Raw genomic sequence first — 16,563 nt, 5'->3', positions numbered from 1 at the left:
CAAAACAATGACATCACAATGGACACCTACCAGCAAGGGAATCAACTCTGTAATATGCAAAGACCGAATACTTAGGTGATGTAGAGGCCGAGGTTAAAGGTCATGATGTTGTGTTGTCAACTCCTAGGACATTTTGGTAGGTTTATGCTAGCTGAATGTTTAAGTTGTAATGGCATTAGTCCCATAGCTCAATCTCTTCCTCAGGGTTCTGTTGGTTCAATTGTTTTCTTTCCTTCGACTCCCGCTAAAATTGTTTCCATTTATTTGACTTTCAATAAATTGTTTTCATGCCTTCGACTCTCTCTGTAATCGTTTTCATTGGTAATCACCTGATGCTGAGGCTAACATAAGCACTTATGAAATGCTTACGACTGGCAGGTTAATTTTATAAATAAGAACTTCCTGTTGCGAAGTGCCCACTTCAGTACTGTCCATTGTAGTCTATCTAAATCACTAGATACCCCTTCTATCCTGTCAATGAATTTTATCTAGGTTAAAGGTCACAGGGTTCAGAAAGTGTAATTATTTATATTGGCATATTAAATATTCAAGTGATTATGTAGTAACATTTGATGGTTTCACTAGACAATAACATGACTAGGAATAAGATAAGTAAATGGAAGATTGTACACTCTGACTGAATAAACTGACCAGTTCAATGGTCAGAGTTGACCTCAAGGATTCTGACATGGTCAGCATGTAAGATTTGGTTGCTTTAACTAAAATTATAAATTTTGGAAAATAAGAACGAAACTTAAGTCCTCAAGAGTTCCTGATTAGAGCAATAGTTACAGGTATCATGGACATGAGTCCTCCGGCAGATGAGGTGAGGGGCAGAGGTTGTATAATGATGGGGAGAGGAAACAATCATTCTATGTTTTGATGTTGAATCTGTTTTCTTTTCCTGATAATCAATTACTTATACTACAATCAACTTGATCTTAAGCTTGTCATCTTGGTCAAGTTTGATTGATCTTAAGCTTGTCATCTTGGTAAACAAGTTTGATCACATGACTTTCATGTGATGTGATATTTGTCGTACTACAATGATTGAACTTAACATCAAAATGGATGAATTAAATTGCTTGTAATGTCCTCATTAATAGACTACTGATACAGTTCCTCCTTACATCGGTGACACGTGCTATTAGCCACTATAAAACATGTGTTTGAATTATAAGTGAGGCCAGCCTTGGCCATGTGTTGTGTGTCTGGGTAGCGATGTTCGACCTGTGGCGCCCTCTGGCAGTAATTGGTGATATATAATTAGATGTCTGCAGTACAATTATTACCTCGTCCTCACCAGTTTTCTCATTTCCTCTACGGAGTGATTGAGATGTTAAACTTTATACATGATTTTGTATTTTCATTTTCCATTAGTTGGTCAATGATGTCCCAAAAGCTCACAGATAGTACTATTTAAATCTTTCTTCTTATTCCCTTCCTACTGATGTGCAGTGAGATTTCTTCCATTTTATTATTAGTCTCGACTGATCATCACTCACAAAAATATTAAAAATTATCTCTAAATTTTAAAATTATCTCTAAATTTTAACTTGGTGATTTTCAAACTAAGGGAGATAATCTAGTATTAGACAAGTGCTAAACGAGCTACAAAGGCCTATGGTGGTGATCAAAGATAAAATATTATTTGTTAACAAAATGTCTTTTTGTTATAATTTTGGATATTATTGATATTTATATATCTCTGACGGGCCACGAAAAATGTCGCGTGCAATGCTACCGCTTTGGAGTCAAAAATCTCTTCTTTTTTTTTGTTAACAAAGGTTAACATATCTGATTAAGATGAATCCTATATTTGAGCCAATAAACACACAGTGTGTTTAAAAAATTGAAAGATAGGAAAAAGTGCTTAGTAAGACAATACTATTGCAAACCTATATAATTTTGGTCTTTATTTCCACTTGAGAAATTGAAATTGAGGCCTCAAATGAGGGAGTGGCACTTATTGGGTCGAATACGGTAATTCTTATATTAGATTAACTTAGGGACCTCTGTTCTCCATGCTTATTCAAAACCCACATTGGATAGTTCTGACAATGTGGTCGGTGTACATGTGTTTCTCTGACTTTCCTCCACCTCCTAAACGTGCCACATCTTGTTAACTGTTGGTTGGTAGTTTTCCTCTGGATACTCTGGTTTTCCACTATATTCATCCCCTAAACCTGCCAAATCTTGTAAACTGTTGGTCAGTAGCTTTTCTCTGGGTAATAATGCTTTCCTCCACCTCCCAAACCTTCCTCATCTTTTAATGACCCTGGCTGTTAGTAGACGTCACACATTAATGTACTTTGTCTCTCATTCATAAAATTTCTACAACTCCCATGCATACTCTATTACTATCATCAATGTATATTGTTTTGTTACAAACCAGTGTTTTATGAATCACTCTGTACCCTCTCTATTTTTGAAAAAGGAATGAGAAAGGTTGGTTCACATTTACTATCATGACAGGTATTATTGATGTCATGTTTTGTTTCAAAAGAATCCTTTTTAAATAAAATGTATCTATTTTTGAAATAAAGGACATCTTTCTACTTCATGAAGAAAGGATTCAGTCAAAAGGATATTGTGTGTTCACCTCTATCTGATAAAACTCAATCTTTGAGCCTCGTGTTTGAGGTCGAATGTTGACTTGTGAACCTGACGTTTTGTGTGTGGTGTTGGTCTTTGAATGTTGAGATTTATTAGAGGGAAGCCAGGTCAGAGGTTGTGATGACAGACAGGTATTTAACGAGAGGATGTACTTTACCTGTTCGGGTACCTGTCGCCCGGAATCACCAGGTAATCCGTACTGTCTCTGTGTGATAGCAGGCCTGGGTGCAGCACACCTCATTTCTCAAACAAAAAATCTCTATACTTTCATTGTGGTGTTTTAATCTCTGAAAACGGTTTTATCAATTTCTGCATGTCGGATGAATTTAATTGATTAGTTTTGAATATTGGGGGTAAGGGGAAGGGCACATCATATGTTTTTATGTTAATGTCAGTTTCTTGTTTACAAAGTATCAACACTTGGTTCACTGGGACAATATCTGGACCTGGAGCTGATGTGTGACACCTATTGTATACACTCTGTGGTACAAGCTTCATTTGATAAGAAAATGGATTTTAAATCCTAATATTTCACTAGTTAGATTTTATTTTGTAGACAGGATCATATAAGTCCTGCTATTTACAGAGTTATCGCCCTTTATATTAAACTGGTGCTACTGCATGTCTATGCTTTTACCTTGGATATCTACCGGAAAAACAATTAAAAGAATTGTGGCCCTTGAATACATTGCTTGTGTTGCTTGAAATGATTCAAAGAATAAATAAGAAGAGTTTGGTCTGTTGATGACAAATTGATTTGATCTACTGACAAAATAGTATCTTTTCTGGAGTTGATAGACACAGCCCTTGATTTATACATTTGTGCTTCTAACAATGTTAGATACATGTCATTTTAGAATTGGCAGGTTACAGTGAAGTAATGATCGGCTTGGAGTATGACATTTGGTGCTTTCTCATAAATCATATTTGAATTTTACTTTTGCTAGCCAGATCATTTCTTCAGATAAAATCCAGAATCTTTCTTTCAGATATTCTGGACTGTTAATAAAACAGTATAACCTCACGATAGACTAAAATAGTATAACATATACCTAACTACAGGGGGCATTTATTGATTACCCACAGACTTTACAAAATACTTCTCTATTTCTTTGTCGATGTGTGTGTCCAACTTTGAAGACTTTGTGCCTTGGGGTTTGGATCAGTCTAAAGTAAATTAACATCTCAAGAATTCTTCTGAAATGAAAAATTGGTATAAAGAAAATAACACATTGGGATGAAAAAGAATTTGGTTAAATATTTCAGCATACTTTTTACCAATGTGTTTGTGCTCTCTGAGGATTTGTGCATTGACGGAGCTGATAGACAAATGGCTATAAATATCTTTAGTGATAAGATCAGGATAAAATTGGACATGATTGGGAAATTTTATACATTTCTATCACGCCTGTTATTTTGGCTGTAATACAAAATCGGTGGTCTATTAACGAGACATGAAAGGCTGTACAGATCTGAACCCTCAGGTACAAGGGTTGGGCGTTAAGGACTCAGGTACAAGGGCTGGGCGTTAAGGACTCAGGTACAAGGGCTGGGCGTTAAAGACTCAGGTGCAAGGGCTGGGCGTTAAGGACTCAGGTACAAGGGTTGGGCGTTAAGGACTCAGGTACAAGGGCTGGGCGTTAAGGACTCAGGTACAAGGGCTGGGCGTTAAGGACTCAGGTACAAGGGCTGGGCGTTAAGGACTCAGGTACAAGGGCTGGGCGTTAAGGACTCAGGTGCAAGGGCTGGGCGTTAAGGACTCAGGTACAAGGGCTGGGCGTTAAGGACTCAGGTACAAGGGCTGGGCGTTAAGGACTCAGGTACAAGGGCTGGGCGTTAAGGACTCAGGTACAAGGGCTGGGCGTTAAGGACATTGGAAGCATCTCGGGAAAGTTTTTCCTCTTTGTCTTCAGTTGATGGGTGTATTCAAAGATGTTGTCTCTAAAACTATGAAAAATATCAAGATTATCTATTTTCAATTTTACAAAAAGGCTTAACAGGAATTGTTATGTAAATTAACTATTTATAGGGAGAAGTTTGGAAATATCTTTTTGAAGTTGTTATTGTAGTTTCATCTGAGGCAAACAAGTAAAAATACCTTTGCTTATAGATGCTCCACTACTAACAAACCAGAAAAAATAGTTATCATTTGGACAACTATGATGAGTAACTGTGTATATATATGTCTAATTAACACAAAAATACATATAGAATGAATTAAGTAACCTTAATTGTCTGCTCTTGTTAAATTGATGACATTTATCATACACCGGCAGTATAGCACCTTTAAAAAGTGGTTGATATTAGCTATACTCATGTTAAATATTGCGACAGTGCTTAAACAGAATGATTTAACAGTCAGTGATGTTATTTGTTGATAGATACTGCAGTCATTACAAGATCGTAGAATCCAACCGCCACTGTAACACAACTGACTTCGGTAAAACATGGGCCAACAAACTCCAGCCTGGTAACAAGGTGTGCGTCGAGTGTCAGCCCTTCGCTATGGACAAAGAAGCTGGACTGCGCTGTAAAGGACATGGCGTGTTCCGTCAGGCCACACACTGGAAAGCTCTCGACGTTCACCACTGTCACGGCAAATGGATAATGGAAGAGATCCACGAGTCCTGTACATGTAACGTTCATGGGGATAATGACTTCATTCTCGTCTAACTTGAGGATCCTGGACTTGTTCTGGTTGATTATCATCGCCTGTAAATCTCTCACAGATGTGATATTATTTTACTAAGTTGTTGTGTTTGACTTCAAACATGACTGGATTATTGTATGGAAGCTGTATAGACTGTATATATTATACTGTTTGGTTGAGACAAGTTGACTGATCTATTTCTCCTGCTGTAGAGAGTCTGTCTGGTAACCATGGAAACTTACACCAGTTGACAGATCTATTTCTCCTGCTGTAGAGATTCTGTCTGGTAACCATAGAAACTTACACCAGGACTGATCTATTTCTCCTGCTGTAGAGATTCTGTCTGGTAACCATGGAAACTTACACCAGTTGACAGATCTATTTCTCCTGCTGTAGAGATTCTGTCTGGTAACCATGGAAACTTACACCAGTTGACAGATCTATTTCTCCTGCTGTAGAGATTCTGTCTGGTAACCATGGAAACTTAAACCAGTTGACAGATCTATTTCTCCTGCTGTAGAGATTCTGTCTGGTAACCATGGAAACTTACACCAGTTGACTCTCTTTCTTGATGTAAAGACTATGTCTAGAACCTGTAGAAACTTTACAGATAATTCTTACTTTTTGTAAATAAACTTAATCTGTAGAGTTTTTGCAAGTAACAGATTTTGTCGCTCTTGCTTCAGAGATTTTGTATCAGTATATGCAAGTTGACAGATGTGTTTCATCTGCTACATGCATATGTAGAGACAAGTCAAATGACATTTTTCACTACAACAGAGATCTTGGCTGAGAGCAGGCCAGTTATTTTCTCCTTCTACAGTGACCTTGTACTACAATAGACTAGTTGAGATCTTGTACTACCGGTAGTACAAACAACTTGATAGATCTGTGTCCCATACTGCAAGGAATCGGTACTATTACACACAAGGTTTCTGTTTCTGCCTGAGTCTATGACTGTTAGACTGACGGAGACAGACTCCTATGAGCATGAGTTAATGCCGGCCCAGGAATGTCGGGCATGCTCACAATCCTCTGGCTATAATTATTTTATCTCGTGTCTCCTTGCCACCAAAAAGTCACAGGTCAAATGTGCTATGTCTTTTCCCTTTTGATGTCGGGCTTTGAGCATTGTAAGCAATTTGTAGCAGTCTAGCTAAATCATACATTAAGTCAAATTTGTAATCACTCTTACATCCTATAGATTTAAATTAAAGGATTTTAATGGTGGGAGTAAAGCATACCTTGATATATTGCATACTATTTATAAAATCCTAGAAATTTGGAATTTGATTGAGGAATCTGATTTAGTGTCTGATCCTACTGTGTTAACAGGTGCCGGTTCTGTCTCCAATCAACAAATACTCCAGATCTTCAACTTTTTGGCAGCTTTGCTAACGGAAGGAAATGAAATGCTCCTTTGCCTGCACTTTTCTCTCTAATTCAGTTTCATTTCCTTTCATAATTGGCCGTGGTATAATTTCACATGTTGCCATGTGCTGATATATGTAACATCCAGCCGTCTGGTCATTATCAATGTAGCCTGGCCTTATTGCTCATCTGTACGGTATTAATTAAAGCGGGAACAAATTCATACCAGTCGAAACATGCAGGAAGGGAGTTAACTCCAGCAAAGTTTAGCATTTTCTCCTTTTCAGTTTTGAATAATGATAGAACATAGAGGAATTGGAGATTATGAAAACCTATCAATTTGTGAGTTATCTTCCCCTGTCTAAACTGGTACGACTACCTCGCGATTTTGGCCAGTAAATACTGCAACATACATATATATATATACACATGGAATTACATGTATATACTTATATATATATAGATTTTGTAGACAACTCTTTTTATAGATATTTTACTAAATGATTTTAGAAAATTTTATGTACCTTTAGTAGATCTTTATTTAGATTGAAAAGCATTGTGTATGGAAGTCTGAACTTTGAGGAATTTGACAAAGTAGGTATTTTATGAAAAATCAAAAAGATGTAGAGTTGATAGTGAAATTTTTAACACACTTACATTATACTTGTTTATATATGATTTTTAACATGATTTATCATAAATATCATTTGATGAAAGTGTTTATATACATTTTTAGCTAATATTTACCTTACCCTGTACAATGATCATAAACTTGTAGTAGGTAAATCATGTTGACCTTGACAGACGTGTGTCGATCTTGGTCTGTGTACATGTATATTGTGAGTAAATTTTAAAGTCGCAAATTGTAGTGGTGAGTTTTCATAAAAGTCACCTAGGAACATTTTGTTGATATTTTCTGTGCATGGAAATGATTGTTATTTATTGTAACTCCCCAGGTGTTTTAATGTAGTGTTTTATGTACCGATAAACACAGTTCATGTACCGATAAACTCAGTTCATGTACCGATAAACACAGTTCATGTACCGATAAACTCAGTTCATGTACCGATAAACTCAGTTCATGTACCGATAAACTCAGCTCATGTACCGATAAACTCAGTTCATGTATCGATAAACACAGTTTAAACTAAAAAGAAATTTTATAACAGTGCTGAATACTCTTAATAATTGAAAAAATCTTCTTTTATTGTAATTTTCAACAGGAAGGGATTCTTCATGAAAAAACTCGAGTGAATTATTTATATTTCAACTTGTTCTTCTTTTAAATCTTGTATAAAATACACTTTTTTTTTTAACAAAGAAATTGTTGTGAAGAAGATCATTTTTTTTTACATTGTATTGGTGAATATAAAAATTAAAATTGTTAGGAAATTAAACAAAACCTGATACTTATGGATTTGAAATAGAAGTTTTATCGAGGTATAAAAGAAAAGAGAAATTCCATAAGGAAGTATATCTGTGACCCTCAGCTCATTTGTAATGTAATCTTGCGTGTTGTCGTTGTTGAAACCTGATATTCGTCTCTCATTCTGTCTTCACCTTGATAACAATATCTGCACTAACATATGATACATATGTCTGACATTAATCAGATTTTGAGAACTTGTTTTGCCTGCCTATTTAAATCTAGCTCAGTATAGAGAATTTTATTACGTAATATATGATACCATTTAACGTTAATCTGCAGATTTTTGCCGCTACCATCAGATTTATTATATTAAGCACACACACACTGCTGTCAGTCGGATATTAACACACATAACTGAGATGGCGGCAAAGAAATATCATATTATCAGATTCTGTACATTTAAATGATAGAAAGCGCTATCAGTAAAGATAGACTGTTATTCGTGTGTGTATAATTTATGTTTTAAGTTTCAGCCTATGTATGATTAATCTATAATGATGTTTTATAAGGACGTCTGACATGTTAATAGACAGAACTTTTGTCAGTACTAAAGTGCAATTTTTAAGAAGTTCCCTCATTTAGCTCATCTGGACAATGGTCAAACTTTCCCCAGCGGTCAGTCACTGTCAGTCTTAGGGACTATGTATTGGCCATCACCCCTTGCTGAATCTCTGACCACTGACAATTCTCCCATCCATCCGACTAACACATAATTAGATCACATTTACTGATGGCATTCAGCAACAGATTAGTAATATGTAAATAAATGTCTGACTGTAAGGGGAATTTTCTGTATTAAAACCATCTGTATAATCAAAAAGCTGTTTTAGTCTTTTGTGTGTGTGAAAGTGTTATGAACCTATCAATCCTTGGCTTACAGCCAGGGTGTTTGAGATATATTATCACTAGCCTTCTGCCTGTGGAATCCCATGTGGAGCAGTTGACAGGTACTGACTGCTAGTTGGGGTACCTACTGACCAGAGCATTTGACAGGTACTGACTGCTAGTCTTGGGGTACTGACCGCTGGTCAGTGCTTTTTTCTTTTGCTTTTCATCACCTTTTAAACCCTGGTTGTTCATAGGACATTACCACAGGGATCTGAGAATTAGTTTCAGATTATATAATCATGGACCCACCAGAGTACCCTAAGACCATTTTTAGACGTTTCTAGATAAAAAAAAAGATAAAAATTAGATTCTACATGGTACTATATACTATATAGAATTTTATCGTTTTTTTTATCAAGACCTCTAAAACTCTAAAAATGTCTTAGGTCCATGATTATATAATATGTAACTAATTCTCAGATCCCTGTGATAGCAGCAACACACTTCAATTGTCAAATTCAATATGGCCACTATCAGTCATGTTGTGGTTGGATTTGTTCCAAAATGGATATACAGAACCAAGGGCCAAGCTGACCCTACAACGTACAAGTTTAATTTGAAGACTAAGAGTTCTTTTGTACTTTCGGTAAAAGCGTCAAATCCAAGATGACAGCTACAATAATGTACATAATTTATCAGCTATGTTATTTTCTGCTCACTCACAGGGACCTGGCACGAATTTCTAACCAACAATTTCATAATAATTATAGTATATACCATTGGTTAGGAATTCGTGCCATGTCCCTGTGTGCTCGCTGACAAAATGCAATATTGGCAGAATTCTAGGAAAAAAGGTGAATGTAATATGGAATTTCAGTTAGAGCTCACTTACATACGTTTTGAGAAATAGTGATAATAAACTTCAATTGTCAATATACAAAACGACTGCTTGTCGGCCATATTGTTGTTCAATCGGTCCCAATTTTCAATATGCATAGAAAGTCCCATATGAAAGAGGAGACGTGTGTCCCGTCAGTACTTTTTGATAAATAGCGGTAACAAACTTTGATAATGAAAATCCAAGATGGATGCCTGTCGGCAATTTTGTTGACCTATTAATTCCAAAATGCATAATTAAAGATGAAGGCCAACATATGAAATTTGAGACATATCCCTTCAGCAATACTTTATATAATTAGTAATAATTCAATTTTGCTTGTTACGAGCATTTTGATTGGCTTAAAATTTACTTTATCAGCCCATAAAGGAAAAAATGGCGTCGCCGTTTGTAACGTTGCTTCTGAATGGCTGAGATGACGGCGTAATGATTTCATAGACAAAAGAGTCCCAAAATGAATTTTGAATATTGAAGAGATTATTTTTAATAAATTGAATTATAAGGATTAATTTGAATAGATTTTTTTATGTAATGGAGATATAACACAAAAATCTGAGTGTACTCTCATCAAAAACCGCTTCGCAGTTTATTTAGAGTACACTCAGATTTTTGTGTTATATCTCCAAAACATAAAAATTCTATTCAAGTTAATCCTTAAATAAACTTCACTTGTCATCAAAATTCTGTCGGCCATCATGTTAACCGATCAGTCCCAAAATGAAATACAACTAGGGTACATGTATGTTCACACGAACTTAATCATTAAAGGTAGGTTTCGCCCAACCAAATAAATATTTTTTTGTGAAATGCGATAAGCGGAAGAAAAGATGAAAAATACATATTAAAATATCTCAATTTAATTTCTTTATGTGTTTGAGATTGAACAAATGTGTCTTGAATACAAAATTGAAGGAAATCCTTGATTTATTACGGTGTCCGTCAGACAAAATAATATGCAAATGAAGCTGCGATGGATTGTGTTGTCGAAGTTTGGCGCATGCGCATTGTCACGCACTAAAAGTAAACAAAATGGCTGAACGAAAGTGTGTGCGATGAAAAAAATATATCTGAATCGGCAACAAAGTGGAGGAAATTATAATGGATTAGGTAGCACCCTAGGATATCTATAGGGAATTAAATTCAGAGATGGCATGTAGCAATAGAAGAAACAGAAGCCACATCTCAAGCGGAACTTGCCGGGATCTGTTGGGACTCGTGTAAAGGCATTGCACGTGGTGAGTTAAATTTCAACACATATGCCAGCGCACAAACAGCCGCAGACTAACTACGTGTATATTTGGTGTACAAAGTTAGCGAGCGTATGATATGGTATGTATAAACAGTCCCTCGCACTTCGATTTGTTGTTGTTTTTTAACTAAACATGCCGTGGCAAGACTGTCACTTCTATCTGACATTTTGTTGCACGCTTCCGTTTGTTGCTGCGGCCTCGTTTTGGAAAAAAATACGTCATGTTCTATGTAAAGCTTGACTTCGCTCTATTTTTAGAGAAGTATTTTCCTGGTCAAGCTAGGCAACTGACCACCCATATTGTTCGCTGTATGCATTGAAAATGATCTGAAGATTATATCTATGTATAGGATAAATTTCAATTTCGTAGTCTTTATATTTCATTGGGCGAAACCTACCTTTAAATTTGGAATATATTTTTTAAAAGACCTCAAATTATCCATGTTTTTATATATCCACAATCTTTGAATTATGATGTTGCTTCATGTACCGCCATGTTCATTTTTCTCTCGGAACGCTCCTCGACTTTACATATCGTGACTACATTATGCAAATTATGTAGTGTTGTGCTTGTGGGTAAACTCGAGAAGCGTTCCGAAAAACAAATGAACATGGCGGTCACGGTTAAAGTAAGTGAGCTACGTACACGATGTTTAAATGGGGTTTCAACAAAGTACGGGTCATGACACCTCCAAAGGAGATTGTGGATGAATACAGTTATGGGTACTGTTTACCACCACAAGCGTAGATTTTGTGATTTTGGTTGGTTTTTGAGGTACCCATTAGAGCCGAGACGACATTTCGACCGGACAGGGAAATGTCTACCTAGCAATTTTTTTCGTAAAACCGATTCATCAAGCTATAACTTCGTCAATACTTCAACTTGGCCAATTTTATTCATCAAGCACTCAATGGAAACATAAATTATTTCTCTTTAAGGTAAGATATCCGTCAATGTTGTATAGAACCCATTTATTAAAATAATCACGGTTTTAAATGAATAGGTCAGTTTTTCTAGACCGCCGAGTTCATACCCTTGATACTATAATATATATATATGTATACTGTTAGTTTAAAAAAAAAATCGTGCCAGGTCCCTGTGGGTATAAATATGTTGCTGTAACTAATTTTCTGATCCCTGATCTTCATATCAAATTATAGGTTTCGTGGACAGCTTGATGCTTGTTTATTAGAACTCTAGAAACAGATTTTGCGAATTAAAAGAAAACAAAATCCTGCAGGTTCCAATTTGTCAAACAAATAGGCTGAAGTAAGCATTAATCTGCTGGTTATTACGACGAGAAGGAGAAAGACACACGCATCAGGGGTAGTGTGTATCGGGAGAACATCGACATTAATCACTTAGCGATTGACTGGCAGTAACTCGGAAACAATGGCGGCTCCTGTCACAGACAGTGCCAAACGATTATAAGTAACGTGCAGTGTTCGATTTGGATCGATTAGTGTTCGTAATGGCGGACAGATTGCTTCTTTGCCTGACAAGAAATCTTCGACCCGGTTCTGACTTTATGTAATATTGTAATAGTGTGCAACGACTAGCACAGTGATTCCATATACACAGATCAGAAAATAAATGAATCGAGATATACTACTGAGATAGACGTACTCGCATTCAAAAACAAAATCTGATACTTGTGTATAAATATTAATCCATATTCCATCTTTATCTGTTATCAAGTTATCTCCCTTGTAGAAAAGTATCGATTGTGACGTCATGATATAATGAGCAAAGATTTACATCTTTTTTTTCTGAAAACACATTACGTGATTGTTGTCACAATCAATACCTTTCCGCAGAGGCGTACGAGTCTTTTAATAAGCAAATGCGATATAAGTCACTAGTGTAATATGACATGGATATATTGCATGACAGGGAATTAATTGTGACGTCATGAAAATCAAAATAGCGTGACGCCATGAAAAAAAGGTGACGTCAGGATTCATTGATATCCTTTAAGCATTGATGTCACAATTTTTTTAAATTTTATTGGGGTATGAAAAAAAAAATGTTTGCAAACTGTGTGAATCCGCGTAGCGGATTTTAACAAAAGTTTGCAAACAATTTTTTTTCCATACCCCGATAAAATTAAAAAATTGTGACATCAATACTTATAATTAATTTTATACTCTATTTGATAAAATGAAGTATGTTTAAATGTAACATTATAGTGGTTTTTCAAAGGATTCTTTTTTCCGAATCAATACGCAACGTCAATGTCTCTATTGTGACGTCACGATAACGTCGGGGTTTCGCGCCATTCTCGGATTTTTTTTCATAGTGGTATGCAAAAAAAATATTGGTCAATCAGAAAGCCAGATTTGGTATGAAAACAAAGAAAAATTAATTATACAAATATGCAATATCATCATCATCATTATCAAACTTTATTTCCTCCATGTGGAGATACATAGACTCAATTTCTGTTGCGGAAAAATATCAAAATCGAACTAATCATAATAAATATACATGTATCGTCAAAAATTCCCCTACTGTATTTTGCAACACGTAAATTATGTTGAAAATTTTCTCCGAGATGTTAGATATTTTTTGCGTCAAGGTTTCAGGAGTTATCTCCCTTTGAACAAAAAAATTGAGTAAGTCATGGTCTGAATAGTTTATTAGCATTTATTTTTAGCTTATTGATTTTAAGTCTGTTTGTTAATAACGAATGATTTTTTCATAGATATAAAGTTTATACTTCATTTTATGAATTGATATTGCCAGTTTCCTTGATTAAGATGATTTGATGTATTTTTTTTCCAAAAAATGCCTGTTTTATTATTATGCGACAGTCATACTTATGTTGTGTAAACAGCATCTGAACTTTGATTACATATCAAAGTTTTCTCTTATATTAAACTGTTTAGGAGTATAATGTAAAACCTCAGGGCACGTACAGGGAATGATGGAGTTGTCAATCTCTGTTTCTGCAAATACATACGGCTTGTTACAATGTATGTTTATACGGGTACAACATTACTACGACTTTACTACATATACAACAAATTTATACAAAAGTCATAAGTGCTAGGCACACTTATAAGTTCAAAATAAGTTATAAACAGAGAAAGATATATATACGAATTGTAAAAAATCGACTGAGCCTTTGGATGAGCTAAAAATGGCGTTGCGTTCACTAATATATTACGTAGCAATCAATACGAATCCGCAATTGCCGCAAATATAGAATTGTCGATATGTATACAATGCAGACAAATCATTACGTTGCGCATTAGCGCAATATGAATATATCAACCATAGATTCCATGTCATGTGAGTACATGCCTATTTAGATTACGCGTGAAAATTCGGAATGAATATAATGTGCATGTGATGAAAGTTTAGATATCAGGATTATAGCCAGCATCAGGCAAGAATATTTTACGACGTCACAATATATTCCGAAATCGTATTTGGTTTGGACAAAGGGCTTTCGTCTTTACCCTTGGCGTCAACGTGCAAACGACACAGACGCTGCAATATGGAAACCAATGTGAAAATAGCCGGTGATGGCACATTAAAGATGATTATAGATTGGAAGGAATTCGTAGTGATTATTGGACAGGAATGGACCATGACAACGCATTATAGCTCTTCTATGTGACTGAAGCTCTTAGTCGTTTTTGACAGACTCAGAACTCAAGTTTCACCAAGTATCACATTTCGGTATTAGGTCACTACGAAATTGTGTAATGTATTCCATTAAGATGTATACGTAGAGACATGTTATATTGATCATAAATATATCCTTTGAGAATGAAAGGGGAAAGAGTTTATATAATTATTGGCTGTGATCCCCGCCCCCGGGACAGGAGTGTAGGCGTCACGTGAAGACATGTATATATATTTAAGCAGTATTTTCACTCAATATCACAAGGATTTATGAAGTCATAGACAAAAATGGAGAGATATTTTTCATAGACGATAGCGCATGAAAAAATGTCCGTTAGTTTCTCGCTCAATACATGTACGTGAAGATGTACATTGAAATCTGTATGTGAAGACATGTCTATGTATATGACATAATGTGAAGATATGTAACGGTATATACGTGAAAACGAGTCTATAATGTACGTGAAGTTCGTGAAGACTAAGACGGATTTATATGTATGTGAAGATGTTTATACGTGTACGTGAAGATGTTTATGTACGTGAAGATGTACGTGAAAGTTTATATGTACGTGAAGACGTTTATGTACGTGAAGTGTTTATATGTACGTGAAGACGTTTATATGTATGAATGTTTATGTACGTGAAGAGTTTATATGTGTTATGCGTGAAGATGTTTATATGTACGGAGTGTACTGAAGATGTTTATATGTACGTGAAGACGTTTATATGTATGTGAAGATGTTTATATGTACGTGAAGATGTTTATATGTACGTGAAGATGTTTATATGTACGTGAAGATGTTTATATGTACGTGAAGATGTTTATATGTACGTGAAGAGTTATGTAGTGAAGATGTTTATATGTACGTGAAGATGTTTATATGTACGTGAAGATGTTTATATGTACGTGAAGAGTTTATATGTAAAGATGACGTGAAGATGTTTATATGTCGTGAAGATGTTTACGTACGTGAAGATGTTTATATGTACGTGAAGATGTTTATATGTACGTGAAGATGTTTATATGTACGTGAAGAGTTAGTATATGTACGTGAAGACGGTTTATATGTGTGAAGATGTTTATATGTACGTGAAGATGTTTATATGTACGTGAAGATGTTTATGTAGTGAGATGACGTGAAGAGTTTTGTTGATTTATATGTACGTGAAGATGTTTATATGTACGTGAAGATGTTTATATGTACGTGAAGATGTTTATATGTACGTGAAGATGTTTATATGTACGTGAAGATGTTTATATGTATTTGTATATATGTACGTGACGACATGTCTTTGTGTATTTAAAGATATGTCTATGTGTATGCGAAGACGTGTTTATATATACGTGAAGACATTTCTATGTGTGAAGACATGTATAAGACAGTTCACCCTATGAGGACAGGTCGCCAGAGGTCACCAATTGCTGTAGATGTTTGTAGACCTGACGCCATGACCCTGTCTCGCCATGAAGAAGACTATTAATACCGCTCTCTCGTGGGAGCACACGACAATTTCATGCTCCTTCAATCGGCGAGTGTTTAGGATAAAACATCCATCAGCCACACAATACACGAGGATGCCATAAAAGCTGATTGGAAGCGTTTGTCACATCTCGCCATCATCATCTTATTCATACTCCTATTTCAGTCCTTCAATTTCATATTTGTCCTTTTGAATTGCGTTCAATGTCTGTTTTGATTCGTCGCTTGATCCGCCATGTCATTGTTCATTTGATCTATTAATATCCGCGGGATTGAGCGGGATAACGACTAATGGAGGGTCGTGCAATCATCGTTAGTTTGGTGCGATATGATAGAGATAAACGTAAAATGAAATTTCACTGTCAGAAAGGCAGTTGATTGTTATTGACGTGTGACTGTCAGAAGGG

At 35.6% G+C, this 16,563-nt stretch overlaps 1 protein-coding gene across 1 annotated transcript in view; it reads left to right on the top strand.

Moving 5' to 3' along the window:
- LOC138332256 (somatomedin-B and thrombospondin type-1 domain-containing protein-like) overlaps positions 1-8,886 on the top strand; it is a 57,570-nt gene extending 48,684 nt beyond the window's left edge. Inside the window, exon 4 of the mRNA XM_069280276.1 lies at positions 4,998-8,886. Coding sequence (XP_069136377.1) covers positions 4,998-5,289 — 292 coding nt within the window. The 3' untranslated portion in view covers positions 5,290-8,886. The remainder of the gene's footprint in view (positions 1-4,997) is intronic.
- The last annotated feature ends 7,677 nt before the right edge of the window (positions 8,887-16,563 follow it).

The sequence above is a fragment of the Argopecten irradians genome, chromosome 9 (genome assembly GCF_041381155.1).
Source record: "Argopecten irradians isolate NY chromosome 9, Ai_NY, whole genome shotgun sequence".
Lineage (NCBI taxonomy): Eukaryota > Metazoa > Mollusca > Bivalvia > Pectinida > Pectinidae > Argopecten > Argopecten irradians.
This window is presented reverse-complemented; position numbering and strand designations above follow the sequence as displayed.